Source organism: Ctenopharyngodon idella, chromosome 10, assembly GCF_019924925.1.
Source record: "Ctenopharyngodon idella isolate HZGC_01 chromosome 10, HZGC01, whole genome shotgun sequence".
Lineage (NCBI taxonomy): Eukaryota > Metazoa > Chordata > Actinopteri > Cypriniformes > Xenocyprididae > Ctenopharyngodon > Ctenopharyngodon idella.
The window spans coordinates 42024447-42043295 of NC_067229.1; the positions used below are offsets into that span (position 1 = coordinate 42024447).

The window sequence follows — 18849 nt, forward strand, 5'->3', positions numbered from 1 at the left end:
GCGTAACGATCGGTCATTTTCGAAATAAATGTAAATGTATATGCTTTATATAAACAAATGTTCTCCTTCTAAGTGCTTCCGCCAAAACCGCATTTCCGTAAAGTTTACGCTGTATGTCCTACGCATTCCCTATTGTACTTACGGAACGAACGCAGCGCCAGTTAATTTTTTTCCGGGTAGGCGTAGGACATACAGCGTAAACTTTTTGGAGAATACGGAAATGCGGTTTTGGCGGAAGTACTTAGAAGGCGAACATTTGTTTATATAAAGCATATACATTTACAATTTTTTTCGAAAATGATCGATCGTTTCGCTAGATAAGACCCTTATTCTTCGTCTGGTATCGTTTAAAGCCCTTTGAAGCGGCACTGAAACTGTAATTTTGACCTTCAACCGTTTGGAGGCCATTGAAGTCCACTATAAGGAGAATAATCCTGGAATGTTTTCGTCAAAAACCTTAATTTCTTTTCGACTGAAGAAAGAAAGACATGAACATCTTGGATGACATGGGGGTGAGTAAATTATCAGGAAAAGTTTATTTAAAAGTGGACTAATCCTTTAATATCTCAATTAGGGCTGCACAGTATTAGAAAAAACTGACATTGCGATATCTACTTTTTCTGGTAAGTTATATAAATTGCGCCATGTAGAAATACAGGAATGTTTACCAAATGTTTACCAAAAGTTTTGACACGTGTCCAGAACTCAATCACTGATAAACTCGCGCTGTTTGATTGACAGCTCCAGCGATTGTAAAGGGAGCGTTCTTTGATCGCATTCTATATATAATTTAATCTCTGTTTAAACAACAGATTATTTTCATCCTACTGTGAGAAACAACGTGAAGTTGACCGTTTAGTCACTGGTTTGATTTACTGACACAGAACATCTGACTGTACATGAATCATTACATATCAGATCAGCTTTTGCAAAGCCTGCGCCGAAATGCGATTGATTTACCAAAGAATCCACAGTGAAATGTACCGAATGCAAATAAATAATGCTCAACTGAGACATTCAATGGATGCATGCGCTGCCAGTTTCAGAGTGAAAGCTTGTGGTCCAGTGAAGCTCTGTATCATGAGCTATAAGTGTGTGGATGAGCCAGTAATGCATATATTTATTTAATTAAATCAAAGTCTTTTTAAATTCAAAATTGCACTGAGCCATAATGCAGTATTGATTTTATTTCAATATATCTTGCAGCCCTAATCTAAATAATGTATTTCTTCTGAATTGACTGTAATTCTATTACCTTTAGGAGAGTTTAAAGAGGACAGCGGCTGTTGGTTCTCAGAGCCCATGAGGCGGGACAGTGGCGGCTTGACTCCAGTGGACCAGATTCCATTACTAGGAGGTTCCCTGCGACCCCACAGCCCTTCCCCTCTGGCCCGACCCCTGACCACACCCTCCACGCCCCTCACCACCTGCCCATACCCCCGCTACATCCTGTCGCCCGGCGAGGCTCATATCTACCACGGTTACGCAGAGAGTCTGACCGATCCCAGTCCGTATTACAGCTCCCGGCCTGTCAGACTCACCGGACACACCTCGACTCCGCCCATAACCCCGCCCTCACGGAGGAGACACCGCCTCAAGCCTCCCTGCACCCCTCCTCCTCCCTCCCGCAAAGTTTTGCACCTCCTCCCCAACATCTCGCTGACCCGCAGCAAGAGTCACGAGAGTCAGCTCGGCCACCGCATCGAAGACACGCCCACTAACAAGTAGGTCATGAGGAAATGAACCACAGAGTACAAACATTGTCATACTACAAATAGGGACATCAAATGTACTTTGTAAAAGTATTTAACACTGCAAAGCCTACTGTATCATATTTGATGTCACACATTTCTAAAGCCTCTAAAATATCAACATGATCTGAACTTTGGTTTACTTGATTAACCATACATCATTTTTAGAAAAAAATCATGTTAAAATTTGAGCATCAAATATGATACATCAGGCTTTTGAGGAATGTTTATTTGTACATCTCTCAATCATTGTATTGCATTGCATTAAATGTTTTGCCTCCACAAAAAAAACTACAGAGGTTTGATCATAAAACTACAGATTTAAAGGGATAGTTCACCCAAAAATGAACATTCTGTCATCATTTACTCACCCTCAAGTTGTTACAAACCTGAATTAATTTCTTTGTTCTGCTGAACACAAAGGAAGATATTTGGAAAAATGTCAGTAACCAAACAGATCTTGCCCCCTATTGACTAACATAGTATTTATTTTTCCTACTATGATAGTAATTGGGGGACGAGATCTGTTTGGTTACAAACATTTTTCCAAATATCTTGTGTTCAGCAGAACAAAGAAATTCATACAGGTTTGTAACAACTTGAGGGTAAGTAAATGATGACAGAATTTTCATTTTTGGGTGAACTATCCCTTTAAATATCGTCTTCCTAAGACATATTATTGGGAGATATAGAGTGACATTTAAATTCATTTTATGTAAGTAGTCTTCTATACTGTTATAAAGATCTCACTGGTTTACATTACAAGCTATCAGAATTTTCAGATCTTTTTGGCCATATAAATATCAGCAACTGCACCAAATTGTATATTTTTGCTCTGGGTAAAATTAAGATGTTTTTCCACCTTGAGTTGAGTATAAGCTCCATATTCTCCTATATTATACTGTATGAGCCATAAAAATGTATCAAATATGAACAAAAAACAAACTCATGAACTCATCCATTAAATATTTTTGTATTTTTCAGGTTATTATTTTATATGTCAGACTTTACAGGGTTAAATCACTTGAATTATTTTACAGTCACTAACTGTGATTTTTCATAAGTCATGCATGTTTCTGTGCAGTGACTAATAGCAATCTGTGATGATGTCATGACCACTTGGTCCAACAATGTGACCACACAATAACGACACTCTTCTTGCCGAATGTTTCATGACATTTTGTTTGTGTTTGCCCAATATGGGTGTTTCACCAGCTGATTCCAATATTTAGATTTCAATATATTAGTCAAAAGTTTGGACACACTTAACTAAAATGTCTCATGATCTTAAAAAACTTTTCATCTGAACGCTAATGCTAAATGCTGGAAATTAGTAATTAGTATTAGACCATAAAAAGATATAAATTGTACTAAATGGTTGAGTTAAACTACATAGTGATGAAAATCAGCATACATGGAAACAACAATTTCTAAACTATATATTATGCTAATATAATATAATATAATTATTTGCTAATATATAGAGAGAGAATAATTATATATATATATATATATATATATATATATATATCACATAATAATAAATATAATTTTTGAGATGTAAATAAATTTGATAATTAAGTAAATGTTTATTTTACACAACAAACCCTCCAAATTGACGAAAATATATTTTAAAACAGGAAATGCGCATGTTCAGGCTTTATTTAATTTACCAAGCAGGCACAGTTATACCAAAGTCCCTTTAAGACAAGTCATTTCACTTGGCGGCCATCTTTGAAACGCCTCTCAGGCATGCAAGTGCAGCTCCTATCTCTTTGAATGAGGAAACATCAAATTCTCCAAAGCTATTTGCCAAGCTTTTGATTAAATTTCGTATTTGAAATCACCAATGAAATCTGACAACAACTGTCTCATAAATTTTGTTTCTAAATGCTCAAATCATGACAAAAAACAGCATTTTTCAGGCTGGATCAAGCTAATGCGCATGTGCAGTCCTAAGAGTGTGTCTCTATAGGAAGATGCACACCAGTAATGTTTTTTCTAGGGTACGTTTATAAAAGCACTCGGGGTCCTAAAGGAGACCCGATTCCTGGGGGGACTCGATTTCTCACCATACCGCAGCTGCAGTGACGCGATGACCTTACCAATTTATGATTGGCTCTTATTTATAAGGCGGTACTTATTCCGTATTGCGTGTTGCACTTTCTCCCATTCATAATAATACAAGTGCACCATCTTTCTATATATAAAGTCTTTGGTTATACTAGACTAATGCAATAATTCCAAAATAGCCAGCTATCAGCTGATTAATCGATCTGACAAATATATCATTTGGTCACTACTCTTTGTGATCCCTCTGAGGTCACACTGACTTTTGTTGTTCTTAGGTGTGTGAAGAAGAACAAGCTGTTTCTGAATGTCCAAATTAATGGGAACGGTTGTGAGGACTCTCCATCACGCTCGCCCACTCTCTCTGCACGGACCCCTGGGGCGGCACCCGCCACGGCCCCGTACACTTTGCCTGGTACTCCTACACTACAGGAAGAGTACATCGGCCTGAGGAGTGAGTTCAACAGCACAATTACAGCATTTCAGACACATGAATAGTTCTTGACTGAGGAGAAGATCTTCAATTCAAATAGACCAGACTGCAGTGAAGTGCCTGCTGAATGCTGATCAGACTGAGGTCACAGTTCAACCTCTCAGAGTGAAGAGGAAGCTCTCACCTGCTCTACACACACAAATACTCCTGCGATCACTGGCGGTTTTCAGGGAGAGGAGTAAATGATTCACCAGCAGCACTTTGTAAAAGCGCAGCTGTTTACTGAGTGTTTGCTACTGAGTCTAGACCAGTGTTTGTTGTACTTTGGAGGTCTAGTATATCTGGCGGTTCTGTTATGTCTAAATCGGTATTGTTTAGAGACACTCAAATTAAAGTCTCTCATTCAAACTGTCTCTGTCTGTTCTGTCTCTCTCTAGATAATGTTACCGTCCACCGTAGTTCACCTCAGGCTCTGCGGAGAGACATCGGCCTGGCTGTCACTCACAGGTAACCCCGCCCCTATGGGCTTACTTCACTAATCAAAATCTTCTAGAATGGAAATGACTGTAGAATTATGTCCTGGAGACATAAACATAAAGGTGTTTGTTTTTGTTAATAGGTTCTCTACAAAGTCTTGGCTCTCCCAGACATGTCAAGTGTGCCAGAAAAACATGATCTTTGGGGTGAAATGTAAACACTGCAGGTGAGAAAATTAAAAAATTAAGCGAATAGCGTTTAAAAAATTAAGTGAATTTTAAGGCCCATTACAATTTATTTGCATTGTGAAATTATTTTAATATTAAAAACATTTTTCATTACTGAATTTGCATTACAGTAATTGTAATGTAATTGTCTTTACTGTAGTGCAGTAATTAAAATCATTTTGTCTGAATGCAATTACTTGTTTTTTTATTAAATATATTAAATATTTATATTATTTAAATAATATTAAATATTTTTAATGCAATTAACACAGCGTCCGTTTTTTCCATCATCCTTTAGCTAGCATTACATCCTTTAGTAGCGAAACGATCACACTATCATTCATTCAAGAGCTATTAAACCATTCAAGCGTGATGATAAGGCGCAAAAAAAAAAAAAAAGTAAATCTGTACTGGAGCGCTGTCTGTGTGACAGACACACATGACTCGTGCGCACAGAAAGACGATTCAGACAGCGCGTCGGGCGCATTCAGTTCTCTTTCACACTTGAAAGGACAAAAACACACAAAATTATGCCAAAATGCCCGTTTTGTCGAGTATCCTCGTAAGCACAGTCTTAAATGAGTTAAATAAAGTCTTAAATGGCTGTAAAGAGTTGTGAGGACATCGGATGTGTGTCAGATTCGCGTCATGTGTGTTAGATCTTAAAGTGACGGCAGCCTAATAAACCAGCTGCTGTGATGTCTGTCATTATTAATCATTGTTAATCAAAGTACAAAAGACATGGACATGGAAAATCACTCACTGCTATTGAATAATTTTTTCTAGCTTCTAATAAGGATAAATTTATATGTAATTTATAATTTCTGCAGTGAAGACTGAAGTGTTTGATAACTTTATTCAGTTTCTATATATTTCCTGCCTGTTAGATTAAATATGCTGCCTTTATGTAGTTTCTACATTAATTTGGAGATTAAATGTGAAATTATTACAATATAAAAATATATAAAAAACTTTAACGGTAGGTGCGATTAATCGCGATTTAATTACAGAAAAAAATGTGCAAATAATTTTTTTTTTTTTTTTTTAATCGATTGACAGCACTATTATTTTATTTTATTTTATTTTATTTACCTGCGATATGTTTTTGACAAGTTTTGTGAGATTCACCTAAGGAAATCACACTCATAAATCAATATTGTTTGTGTCCTCACAGTCATCTACGTAAATATCTCCCGTTCATGTGTCATCTTTTCTACTTGTAGGTTAAAGTGTCACAACAAATGCACTAAAGAAGCTCCGTCCTGCAGAATCTCCTTCCTGCCCAGTAAGTCAAATCTTATTTGTTGCTCAGATATAAGAATATCAATCATGACAGACATGATTTTCTAACAATTTCATGTGCGTCTCTCAGTCACAAAGATTCGTAGGACTGAGTCTGTACCCTCAGACATCAACAATCCCGTGGACCGTCCACCCGAAGCTCCACAGTTCGGGACGCTACCTAAGGCAATAACAAAGAAGGTACTGATTCCTATGTGACATTCATACAACAGTTCTGTTTTTGTAGTATTCAGTATGTATAATGTCCAGATTATGCACATCATGTACTTTTTTTTTTTTTTTAAAAGCAATATACAGTAAACACAATGAGAAGTATGCTAGTACTCCATAATGAACTCAGCTGGAGTCTTTATCAGTTATTCTTGTAATAGAGCATTGAAAGCAGTTGGTTTCTTTCTGGCAGGATCAACCACCAGTGCTGAATCAACTGGACTCCAGCAGTAATCCGTCCTCCACCACTTCCTCTACGCCTTCCTCTCCCGCCCCCTTCCAGCAGAGCAACCCTCCCAGTGTAACCCCGCCCCCAAACCCCTCCCCAAAGGGTCACCGTGACAACCGCTTCCACTTTCCAGGTAAGCACCTGTAAACACTGACACAGCAATAAACTAATACATTAACAGATACTACATTGATTAATGCATAATAGACATCTGCATTAATCCTGTGTAAAAGAAAGCTGATGTTCAGGACTCTTTATCTGCATGTAACATTCTAACTCAACATAAAGCATAATGGGACTTCAACTCTAACCTCAGACTGTCTCTCTGTCTGCTTCCTGCTTGTCTTCCTCTCTTCCTGTCTATCTCCTCTGTGGAAAAGCTGCCTGTTATTTTCAGCACCGACAGCAGTTTATCTTCCCTGGTGAGTTAACAAACAGAAAGTCTGTAATGTTCTTCAGCCCTCATAATGACATCCAGGACTCAGTGGTGCAAATTCAATAAACAGTTGCACCATCTGAGTTTAATATTTCAGCGCAGTTACTCTTCAAATGGTGATCAAATGATCGCTATATCATAATATATAAATTCATCGTTATTTAGTATCATATATGAAGCACTATAATATCCAGTCTTGCACATATCCAGTATATTATATTTCCATTCTTGCAGTGTAATTTTGCTGTCAGCGGATGAAATTTATCCTTAGTTAATTTCCCCAATGTCTTTTCTTTTTATTTTAAAGGTGACCTATTATGCAAAATTCACTTTTATAAGGTGTTTGAACACAGATTTGTGTCCACAGTGTGTGTAAACAGCCAGGCTTTAATGGTAAAAATCCACCCACTCCTTTTTTTATAATCCCCATAAATCCTAAACAGTCTCTCCAAACGCGTGATTCCAGATTTCCCCCTACTCTTACGTAGGAGTAGGGAAGCTAGTAACGATCTGCCCTATTAGAATAGATACCGCCCTGAGTGAGCCACAGCAGTCTGCCATTTTTGTTTACTTTCTGTAGCAGCTGGAGATATACAATGTCTGCACCAAAAAAGCATTACAAATGTTCTGTTATTGGATGTACCAACGAACATAAGAGTTTTTCCACCTAAATAGGGGCAAATTTGACAAGCTATAATAAATGATCTGTGGGGTATTTTGTGCTAAAACTTCACAGACACATTCTGGGGACACCAGAGACTTATATTACATCTTGTGAAAAGGGGCATAATAGGTCCCCTTTAAATAAAATGTCTATTAGTAAAAGCATATTCCAGTAACTTTAAATGAATACAATTATACAGATAGATAGATAGATAGATAGATAGATAGATGTGGAATTGGAGTAAAATAATGCATCACTTCTGCCTAATATTGTTCAAATTGTTCAAGTAATAGTATTATTGTTGACTAAAACTATTAAAAGTCATTTTTGTTAATTGAAATAAAGCTGAAATAAAATAAAATATGTATTAGATGAAGAACTTAAACTTAGAAAACGAAAATTTGCAACTAACTAAAGTAAAATAAGTTGAAATACTAAAATGACTAAAACTAAAAATAATGAAAGCTAAACAGAAATATTAAAAAAAAAACTTAAAAAGTGCTTAACAAAATTAGAAAATAAATAAAAGGCTATATATTATATACTATAATAGTATATAAATGGTACTAAAATAAAAAAGAACACTACATGCTGCTAACATTATTCTGAAAAGTTATTGGTGATCCATTAACAACACATTTGCGGGTATAAGGCCTAAATAAACCACTTATTTTCCATAATTTTGTGGATTTTCTATGAGAAACAATGAATTTCAGTAGATTTACAGCTCCAGAATGGCTAGCATACTCTCAAATTCTTTTCATTCGGTCTGCAGTGAACTGAACTCACTTTTACAAATCTGAGCAGTGCCTAAAGTAATGTGTTTTGCATGTTTTGCATGCTGAGGTTTGATTTGGTTTTTTGCTCAAGAGTAGTTTGTGCTTGTCAGATGAGCTGCACCCTGCTGGTGATTTATGACACTGCATGTTACTTTGAGCAATAATAATATCAGTAAATTCTGTAGTCGTTCAAATACAGTAGTCAACATTTGAAGTGGATCAAAAAAGTGAATCAAAGTTGTCCTAAGAACTAAGCTGTCCTAAGAAGGTGGTTTTAGGACAACTTTGAAAGGTTTTGATCCACTTCAAATGTTGACTACTATAGAAATAATTTGTTTACAGTGTCAGCGTTATATATACTTTCAAATGTGATAAGTTGATCAATATTTTCTTGTTTTACATAGATGTGTGCAGTCCCAGCATCCTTCATTCAGATGGACTCCCAGACACAGTGTAAGTAACGGTGAAATTTACTGCTCAGAAGGATAAATATACAGCTGCATGTTCTGCATTCAGTCATAGTGTTTTATTGTGTGCACAGTAATGAAATCGATCCGTCAGTGGAGGAGATGCATGCGGAACAAGACGAGGAAGACGACAGAGAGGTGAGACGCGTGTGGAACTGAATCTGATATGGTAATGCTCCCATCACTGCTGCGAAAACTCATAGTGGTTGGTTCCTCTTGTCTAGGAACTGGAGGAAGAGGAAGAAGAGGAAATAGTAGCAGAGGAGGAAGAAGATGTAGCAGTGGAAGAGGAAGATGAAGAGGAAGAGCTTGAGGATGAAGAGGAGGAGGATATGGAAGAGCTGAACCCATCCTCAGAAGGAGAGTATGAAGGAGACGAGCTGGACGACCTGCCCAGCACGCGAGGAGGAACCCACTGGAAGGGTCCCATCTCCCGTAAGGCCAGCCAGACCAGCGTCTACCTGCAGGAGTGGGACATTCCCTTCGAGCAGCTGGATCTCGGTGAGCTCATTGGAAAGGGCCGCTGGGGTCGGGTTCATCGCGGCCGCTGGCATGGAGAGGTGGCCATCCGACTCCTGGAGATTGACGGAAACAACCAGGACCACCTGAAGCTCTTCAAAAAGGAGGTGATGAACTACAGACAGACGCGCCACGAGAACGTCGTCCTCTTCATGGGAGCTTGCATGGCCCCGCCTCATCTCGCCATCATTACTAGGTAACGTCTCAGTTGGGGCTGCTAAATCATGATTATTTTGGGCAATATTGTAATCACGATTATTTAACACGATTATGGGTCAGATTTACAAAACTGACAAATTAACATAACACTGCAAGCTCATAAAAGCTCCCATGGGAGTGTAAAGTTCTGCGGGTGATCTGCTCACAAAGGCCTCATTCGTGAAACTTTTGTAAACATATGAGTAAATTCTGAATAATTTGCGCGTAAAACAGACCTTCCCGAAAACTCTCCTCAGGATTCACAAACGATTCATAGTTAAAGGATTAGTTCACTTTGAAATGAAAATTAGCCCAAGCTTTACTCACCATCAAGCCATCCTAGGTGTATATGACTTTCTTCTTTCTGATGAACACAATCGGAGATATTTTAATAAATATCCTGATGCATCCGAGCTTTATAATAGCAGTAAATGGGACCAACGAGTATGAGCTGAAGAAAGCGCTGTCCTGTTCACATCCATCCATCATAAACGTACTCCACATGGCTCCGGAGGGTTAATAAAAGCCTTCTGAAGCGAAGTGATGCATTTGTGTACAAAAAATATCCATATTTAACAAGTTATGAAGTAAAATATCTAGCTTCCGCCAGACCGTCTTCCCTATTCAAATTACGGAAGAAACGGAAACTGGCTTCGCATAAGTTAAGCTTTTTCCATAAGTTGAATAGGGAAGGCGTAGGACAAAGCGTAAGCTTTTTGAACTGTGAGAGTTTTACACTTTTTTCGTAAGTAGAATACAGAAGGCTGTCTGGCAAGGCCATCCACAAAAATAACCATGTTTGCGCCTTTTTATTGCCAACTTTTCACTGCGTGTCTTTAGTGAATACTGACAGTGGTGTTTAAATGTCAAAAGAGGGTTTGCACTGCTGCAAGCACTTTAGTAAATCTGTTCCTATGAGTGGGCGATATGACCAAAACCTTATATGTGTGCTGAAAGTCCTGAAAAGTGATGCCAAAGCATTTCGATCGCCCCCTGGTGGCTGACTGCAGTATAGGTCTTAAACTCCGCCCTCTCTATGTAATCGAATGGGGTGCGAGCCAAACTAAAAAATCCAATTACACTTCAAATAATTTTTTTCCAAAGATGGTTTCTGTCATTTTAGGTAGTTCTTATCACACAGACATATTTGGTTTTAGTTAATTATTTGGTGCTATAAAAACGGGGCGTAATGTCATGATTGACAGCTGTGTTTGCGATTGAGTAGCAATGTAATCGGCAACGAGCATTACTGGGATATTTTGGCTTCATTTTTCTACAGTAGAAGGAAGCGGAGACGTGCTGTCCATCTTTTTTACAGTCTATGGTAGAGATATTTATATTTATTTAAGTATATTTTGCTGAAAATTGTTGCTATGATATTAAAATTTCATAATTCTTGATGCCAATTTCGATAACCCAGCAGAATACTAGGCTAACTAATGTAAATAAGTCCATTAATAAGACAATTAATGAAGGCAAATAAACAGTTAGTAATACAATAAAAACAAAAAAAGCAAATTACAAACAATAGGACAAATACAACAGAAAAAAAGATACAGATGAAATAAACAGTGCTGTAAGTTTTTTCATGCAAGTCTATATCTAACTGTATAGTATCTCGATTATCGTGTTTTCGTAATCGTAATTTCATAAAATTTGATTAATTGCACAGCGCTAGTCTCAGTCCATACAGGTGGCAAACCAATCGACATCTTTGAAAAGCATGTCTTTAATTTCCCCACAGCTTCTGCAAAGGCCGGACGTTGTATTCCGTTGTGAGGGACACAAAAAACACACTGGACATCAATAAGACTCGGCAGATTGCGCAGGAGATTGTGAAGGTAGTGTTTGTATGGATATTGTTGGATGTGTTGTATATCTGTATGGCTTCGTATGATTAAAGTCTTGCTTGTGTTTCCTGTGTTTTAGGGGATGGGCTACCTTCATGCTAAGGGCATCGTTCACAAGGACCTTAAATCGAAAAATGTCTTTCATGACACAAATAAAGTTGTCATCACTGACTTCGGCCTTTTTGGGATCTCTGGAGTGGTTCAGGAGGGCCGGTAAGTCACAGTGTTAAAGGTGCGTTGCTCTGTGAAGTTTTGCAGGCGAAATCCAGTCATTTCAGTAGGAACCTGGTGAATTTCCCACACTGACTAACACAAAGCTGCTTGGTTTGAAAGTGGCTTCTGCGTGTGAGCTATGCTATACTATAGACAACTGACCTTTTTCCCTGCAAAATTTTGCTAATGTGACCACACCTTTGCTCTTGTCATGTGAATTGTTACCATAAATCAGTTGATTAACAGATCTGTTGTGTTTTTAGACGTGAAAACGAGCTGAAACTTCCTCACGGGTGGATCTGTTATTTGGCTCCGGAGATCGTGCGTAAAATGAGCCCTGGAAACAACGAGGACAGACTTCCGTTTTCTAATGCTGCTGATGTTTATGCCTTTGGGTAAGAAATATACTTAACTTTAGACATAAATGGCCCCCAAACAGAGTAGCGTTGACCTGCCACCCTTATCTGCACTCTTTCAGCACCATCTGGTACGAGCTGCAGGCGAGAGACTGGCCCATCACCAGTCAGCCCGTAGAGGCCACCATCTGGCAGGTGGGCAGCGGAGAGGGCATCAGGAGGGTCCTGGCAGAGATCAACTTAGGAAAAGAGGTCACGGTGAGTGCCACATTTTTAAGTTGACACATGCTCAGTGGGATGGCAGTAAAATGACACTACTCCATTCCACTTCCCATGCCAAGACTCGAACCCAGGCTGCCTGGGTGAAAATAAGGTAACAAATAATAAAACAAATAATGGGACAAATAATAATACCATATATATATATATATATATATATATATATATATATAATTGTACTTAATATATTATTACATATTATAAGTGATAATTAACAAATGACATAATTAATAATTACATTTGTTTAATAATAATATTAAACAATGATAAATCATTTTATTATTGTTATTATTAAAAATGATTTATTTTTTTATATTATTATTTTTATTATTATTCATTATTTATTTATTTTAGTGTCATTCCACAGCTCAAGGGCACTTGATCAGTCATATTAATCCAATTAATCAGATTAATACAGAGAAAAAAATAGCTGGCAATAAAAATTAAAGAATAGTATATATTACAGAATAATATCAAAAAAGAGTTGTTGTTTTTTTTTGTTTTTTTTTTTACTGAATGTGTCAATAAAGGCAAAATATCACTGAGGTTAATTTATCATACTTTCATGGTTTCATAGTTTATTCTTTATGAAGGATAACATCTATTTGACATTATTTTCATAGGCAAATCAAAACTCGGTTTCAAAATTTATATAGTCTATAATATTTTACATATCACCCTTCAGCCCTAGCTTATTAGCTAGCTTATTCTGACAGAAATTTGTAAAGATTAGTAAATCGCATCAGAAATAACATTGAAGCACAAAACAAAATGCGTAATTTGTCATTTATAAATTTGTTTCTTGTTAGCCCTTGTGAAAATAATTCTGTTTGATCAATTATTTTCATTTAGTTTCATGTTACATCAGCACTCTGTGAGCCACAAAGAGTACAAAATGTGGTATCTTAGAAGTTTTCCTTGTAAAAAAACATCCAAACTTCGGATGTTAGTGCTGACTGCTCGATTCCTGTCTGTCCCACAGGAGATTCTTTCTGCCTGCTGGTCATATGACCCATGTAATCGGCCCACATTCACACAGCTGGCCGACATGCTGGAGAAACTGCCCAAACTCAACCGCCGTCTGTCTCACCCCGGGCACTTCTGGAAGTCTGCAGAGTATGTATCCTAGAGTGTGGCACACTGTAAAAAGAGGACAAACAGGTGAAACCTGCACAGTCTGCAGAAACAATGACACACTTTATAAGTGTTGTTTGTTTGGTTACTTCCTGCCTGGCCTTCTCTTCACCAGGAGTGTTTTTATCTTGTTCAGTTCATTACTTTTATCAGCAGCACGTCTCGGTTGTCTCTGTTCAGATGAGCAGTATCCGCACTGATAACTGTTCAATTGGAAAAATCAAGCCATTATCATAAAATATTATTATTTAATTATTTAAATAACAATACTAATTATTATTATGATTATTCATAATAAAAAATAACAACAATAATAATAATCCTTCCATCCATCTGTCCTTCAAACTGCTTGTCTTATGTAGCATCGCAGGGAATCTGAAACCTATCGGGCCGAAAACAGTAAAACACTCTTGCCAGTCAATAAAAATAATAATACTTATTATTGTTTAAATTATTGTTCCTGTTTGTTTTGTTTATTTTTTGAGCTTTTGCTAGTAATGTGTGCTAATAATGATCCATTTCTAAAACTACATACTACATTATTTCTTCAGTTGCATTAAAGGTGCAGTAAGTGATTTCTGAGAAACGTTGATATTTGAAATCACCAAAACAAACACGCCCCTACCCAAAAGGATCACAGCCCTATCTTCATAGCTTCGCCCCCAAATTAACGAACATGCTATGCAACACAGCCACCTCCCCCCTCATGAGTGTATACACTCCTTACTGCTGATTGGTTATAAGTGTGTTTTGGTGCTCGATCCGATCTACTTTCAACAGTGTTTCTTATAATTTGCTTACTGAACCTTTAAGTAATTAATTTCACTTAAAATAAGGTTCACTTGATATAAATACTCCAGTCATATCTATAATCTGTTGTATTGGATATAAAGGTGGTCCCACTCATTTCGCTCATCAATGTAGCTGCCATCTTGAAAGTATATGACTAGCCGAATACTATTTAGTTTATTTTTGTAAATTCCCTCCATGGAGCTGAATCTGGACCCCCTGGTAGTGACCGGCATACTTAGGGTGTGTTCACACTTGGCAGGTTCGGTTCGATTACAACAAACCCTTGCTCTGTTAGTGCGGTTCATTTGAATAAATATAAACGCTACCATCCGAACCCTGGTGCGCACCAAACGAGCAGATCGAGATCGCTGAAAAGGTGGGTCTCGGTCCGTTTCCAAACGAACTCTGTTGCGGTTCGTATGAAATATGAATGCACAGACCAAATACATGTAAACGAACCAAAAACAGGACATGATGTCACAAGATGCAACCCTAAAAAGGACAGAATGCTCAAGCATACCTCATAGTCACGATGTTGCCCATTATAGTTCGGTACAGGCATCAGAACCGCATCTCCTCGCAGAGGATCTTTATTTGTGTGTGTGTGTGACGGAGGGATTTCTGCCACTGTTGTGACACATTTACACATTTTATAAGCTCTTTGCGAGTTCTCAGCTGGTCAAAATACCATTATATGTGCAACGAGCGCATTTAGCCCAGCACACAGCATTGTTTTGGATGTTCGGTAAGTTCCGTCACAAAATATACATCATAAAAGCTGACCAATCAGGTTGTGAACGTATCCCTATGCCTTTAGGTTCAGTGTTAAAAATGCCACTGTGAACGCTAAGCAGACCAAGACTAAATGTTTTCTTTCTTTCTTTTTTTGGTCCCAAGCGAGTGTGAACACACCCTTTTATGAAAATCTGTCTTACTGCTAATTTCCTCTCCTACTGTGAATTCATAACTCTAGAACTATCACTTTCTTTCTCTAATCTGCCTCTCTTTCTTTTTTTGTCTGTCATTTCTTGTTGTTGTAGGTTGTAGCCACGTGCCTGAATCATGAGAAATGCAAAACTCAATTCCTGGCCCTGCCTTGCATGCCTGCTGAAAGCCTGACCTCTTCTGGACTTACAAACTAACATCGCCTGCTGTTCCGTCTCTATCTTTCTTTGGTTCTGTGGGTGGTGGGATGGGGGACTACCGTGACCATGCATAAAACGAAACGCTTTGCCTTTTTTAAATTCCTATTTCTACTATTATTTTCGGAGTGTGCGACTGGTTCTCTCTTCCCCTCCTGCTCCGGTTTGTGACATCACGTGACGCATTTCCTGTTGGATTCGCAGGATTCAGTGACACTGCAATGAAGATATTCTCCTTCTCTCTCACTCTTTCTCTCTCTCTTCTCTCCCTCTCTCGTGGTCTTGGTGCCTCTTAGTCCTGTGTGACATGCGCTGATTCTGTCTCTGATTGGCTCGTCTGGTTCATGCTAACACACCTTTAGTTGTCACTCTTCCTCCATGGTGTCCGATAGTAGACATTTTGTTTCGCAAATTATAATGTTGTTGATGGGAAGTTTTTGAGCTGTGAGGTTCTAGCAAAATGTGATGAGGGTTATAGAAGGGCCATTTCTGAGTACAGTATGCGAAAATGAGCCAAAGAGAAGCATGTGCATCTTCTCATCTGACTACTATCGGTCCTGATTTTCCACGACGAAGATGTTGAACTCTTGAATTAAAATGAGATTTCAATGAACCCAGCAGAACAGTGTTCCATAAGTTGTGTAAACATGAACTCTCATGTGTGTTTGTGTGTAACGTGCGTGTTTGTAACATTGTGTATGTGGAAGGGTGTGTGTTTGTTTGTTTTGTGAAAGACTGGACTTTGTGGTTTAGAAATATCAATGACAATGTAAAATATTTATGTATAAATATGGTTTATTTATTGTACAGTCAATGAACAGAATTCTTTTAATATTTATATGGACATTTTATATAAATATAAATAAATATATATACTGTACATCATGACATTTTGAATAGGTACTGCTGTGCTATCCCAGATGTAAATATTCTTTATATTTTTTCATGTAAAAAAAACAAAACAAAAACATGGAAAACTTTTTTTAGAATGGGTCGATACATGTCATGTACAGTCATATTTTTGTATTGCATGTGGCTACTGTACACAGTGTCTGTTCTCATCCTTGAAAGACAATAAAATTGAGCTTGTCACGTGACTGTGTTCCGATCTATACACGTTAAAACCCGGGGATTTGCAGAGACTTGTGGGGAATGGTGGACAAATTGCCTCAGACTGTCATTGTTAGCACATAAACATAATAATGAGGACAAAAATCCTTCTCATGGAACACAATTGTGTTTTATATACATTTATAATGATGAAAATAACTGGAGATTTTAGACTTTCTTTGTGGAAAAAGAGAGAAAGACGGGCGTTCAGAAAAATGACAGTTCGGTTTTTCTGTGTTTATGCCAGTACTGACCTCTAGGGGTCAGTGTTACACTGTCTCACTGCAGGGAGTTCATTCCATAACTGGAATCGGGGTCAAGTGTACCAAAGCACAGGTTCACACAACTTCACTAGCACAGTGAAGCCCTTAATAGCACGTATTCTTTAAAAAAGTTGCTTAGACAATTCTTTAAAAAGCATTTTTCCTCTTTCAAGACTAACTAACCATATTCAGAGTTTAAGGGAATGGTAACAGTTTAAGACAGTTCTGCCATTGATGAAAAAATCAGAATACTGGAGTGACGGAACTTCCTCAGTGTCTGAAAGATATATAACCCTGCTGATTAATAAATAAAATACAATTTTATTTTTATTTAATAATAAATATGCCTATCATTAAAGAGCAGTGAAGTTTGCATGTTTATATCAGGGCATTCAATTGTCAGTGAGTAAATGAACTGTCAAAAACACTGTGAACCCAGCAGCTTGCTGCCAGCAGTCCATATTCTTGTGAATACCATGACTAGGTCTGGAGACTCTTGAGAAACTGTCCATTTACTGTGAGGTTTGAGCTCCAGGGCTCTTCACAAAGGTTTGCTTTGTGTCTCGAGGCAGCTTCTAATTTCTCTGTGTCTGAGAGCGTTCACTGTTCTGCATCGACCATGCTGTTTCCGGCATCTCTTTGAGTTTTACTCACACAGCGCCTCGCACTGCCTGCAACAAGCTGCTCTTTCTTCTGCTCTGTCTCTCTCTCTCTCTGCGTTTCCCCAGATTCATGAATCTGTTTCCTTTACAGCATGTGACTGGAAAGTGGCTAGAATAGAGACTTGAAGTGTATGCTTTTACACAAACTAAACTATCTTTTAGTTTCCAAGGTTAGACCTATAAAGTGATTTTATTTAACATCAAAATAGAAATTACAAACACAAACCTCATGTGTTACATTATTATTTGTTTACTTATTTTGTATGTTTTGGATTAGGTCATATAAAAACATTGCTCAGAAAGTGTAACAAGAGGGGTTATATATAGAGCTAAAAACTATATGAATATGTATTTAAATAATCATTAAAAATAATTCTCAAAGTCATTTTCTGGTTTGTGATTGTGCTCTCTCTCTCACTCTCTCTCTGAATATTAGCTTTATCGGAATGACTATTGTTTTCAACATTGGCAAAGTATTAAACAACATTATATAATATTAATAAAATATTTGAAGAATATAGAATTTAGTTTAAATACAAAATATAATTTAAATAAAAAACGGAAACTAAACAAATATTTAAAAAAAAATTTAGTTTCGGTTTTAATGAATTTTGCAGTATAATTAAAAAAAAATAAATAAAAAATATATATATATAAATGAAAAACAAATACAAAATCTCTCTCTCTCTCTCTCTCTCTCTCTCTCTCTCTCTCTCTCTCTCTCTCTCTCTCTCTCTCTCTCTCTGCTGGCGCATGCGCACTCGTGTTCTCATCTCTCATCTGCACCGCTGCTGTGCTGCTGCTGCTTTGCTGGATCGGAGGATTTAAACTTCCGGCACTGTCATGGCGGCATGCTGCTGTTTCTGACACCGACCAGACCGAATACCGAGCCGCCCCTCGTTCGGCCCTCAGCGCGGCACGGATCGAGGAGCGCAGGGGTCGCGGACCGCGGAAAAGGCGTCCTCTCCTCCTCCACTTCATCATCATCATCTTCATCATCATCAGTGGCGGAGGTGCAGGCGTGAGCGGCCATGGCGGCGCAGAAGCCCGTGGAGTGGGTCCAGGCCGTCATCACCCGATTCGACGAGCAGGTCAGAGCTCACCTAAACTTCTCTGAACGCTTCGTCTGCACGGATGCGCAGTTACGCAGCTGCCGCCGCAGCGCATCCGTGCAGCAGCTCATTCTGATGCTGTCATGTTTATGTCCCATAACAACGTTAAAGGCACGGGACGGGACTAACCCAGTAGGACATGTTGCTCAGCATCCTTTACTAAACCTGGAACCA

The 18849-nt window shown here is 38.0% G+C and overlaps 2 protein-coding genes across 11 annotated transcripts in view; both read left to right on the forward strand.

Moving 5' to 3' along the window:
- ksr1a (kinase suppressor of ras 1a) overlaps positions 1 to 16625 on the forward strand; it is a 39565-nt gene extending 22940 nt beyond the window's left edge. The window contains exons 1-18 of one of the 4 annotated variants that reach the window (XM_051907998.1): positions 247 to 512; positions 1262 to 1724; positions 4100 to 4275; positions 4692 to 4761; positions 4874 to 4957; positions 6182 to 6243; positions 6331 to 6440; positions 6664 to 6832; positions 7080 to 7121; positions 8983 to 9031; positions 9120 to 9183; positions 9270 to 9760; positions 11507 to 11603; positions 11692 to 11825; positions 12089 to 12220; positions 12304 to 12439; positions 13443 to 13576; positions 15427 to 16625. In XM_051907998.1, coding sequence (XP_051763958.1) covers positions 1303 to 1724; positions 4100 to 4275; positions 4692 to 4761; positions 4874 to 4957; positions 6182 to 6243; positions 6331 to 6440; positions 6664 to 6832; positions 7080 to 7121; positions 8983 to 9031; positions 9120 to 9183; positions 9270 to 9760; positions 11507 to 11603; positions 11692 to 11825; positions 12089 to 12220; positions 12304 to 12439; positions 13443 to 13576; positions 15427 to 15433 — 2379 coding nt within the window. In that variant the 5' untranslated portion in view covers positions 247 to 512; positions 1262 to 1302 and the 3' untranslated portion in view covers positions 15434 to 16625. Of the gene's footprint in view, positions 1 to 246; positions 513 to 1261; positions 1725 to 4099; positions 4276 to 4691; positions 4762 to 4873; positions 4958 to 6181; positions 6244 to 6330; positions 6441 to 6663; positions 6833 to 7079; positions 7122 to 8982; positions 9032 to 9119; positions 9184 to 9269; positions 9761 to 11506; positions 11604 to 11691; positions 11826 to 12088; positions 12221 to 12303; positions 12440 to 13442; positions 13590 to 15426 lie in introns of those variants that run through there. The other 3 variants (XM_051907996.1, XM_051907995.1, XM_051907997.1) reach the window with 3 other exon arrangements.
- A 1704-nt stretch (positions 16626 to 18329) lies between these two features.
- nf1b (neurofibromin 1b) overlaps positions 18330 to 18849 on the forward strand; it is a 60589-nt gene continuing 60069 nt past the window's right edge. For 4 of the 7 annotated variants that reach the window (XM_051907988.1, XM_051907986.1, XM_051907989.1 and 1 more), the window contains exon 1: positions 18330 to 18654. In XM_051907988.1, the coding sequence (XP_051763948.1) occupies positions 18595 to 18654 (60 nt within the window). In that variant the 5' untranslated portion in view covers positions 18330 to 18594. The remainder of the gene's footprint in view (positions 18655 to 18849) is intronic. The other 3 variants (XM_051907987.1, XM_051907990.1, XM_051907993.1) reach the window with 1 other exon arrangement.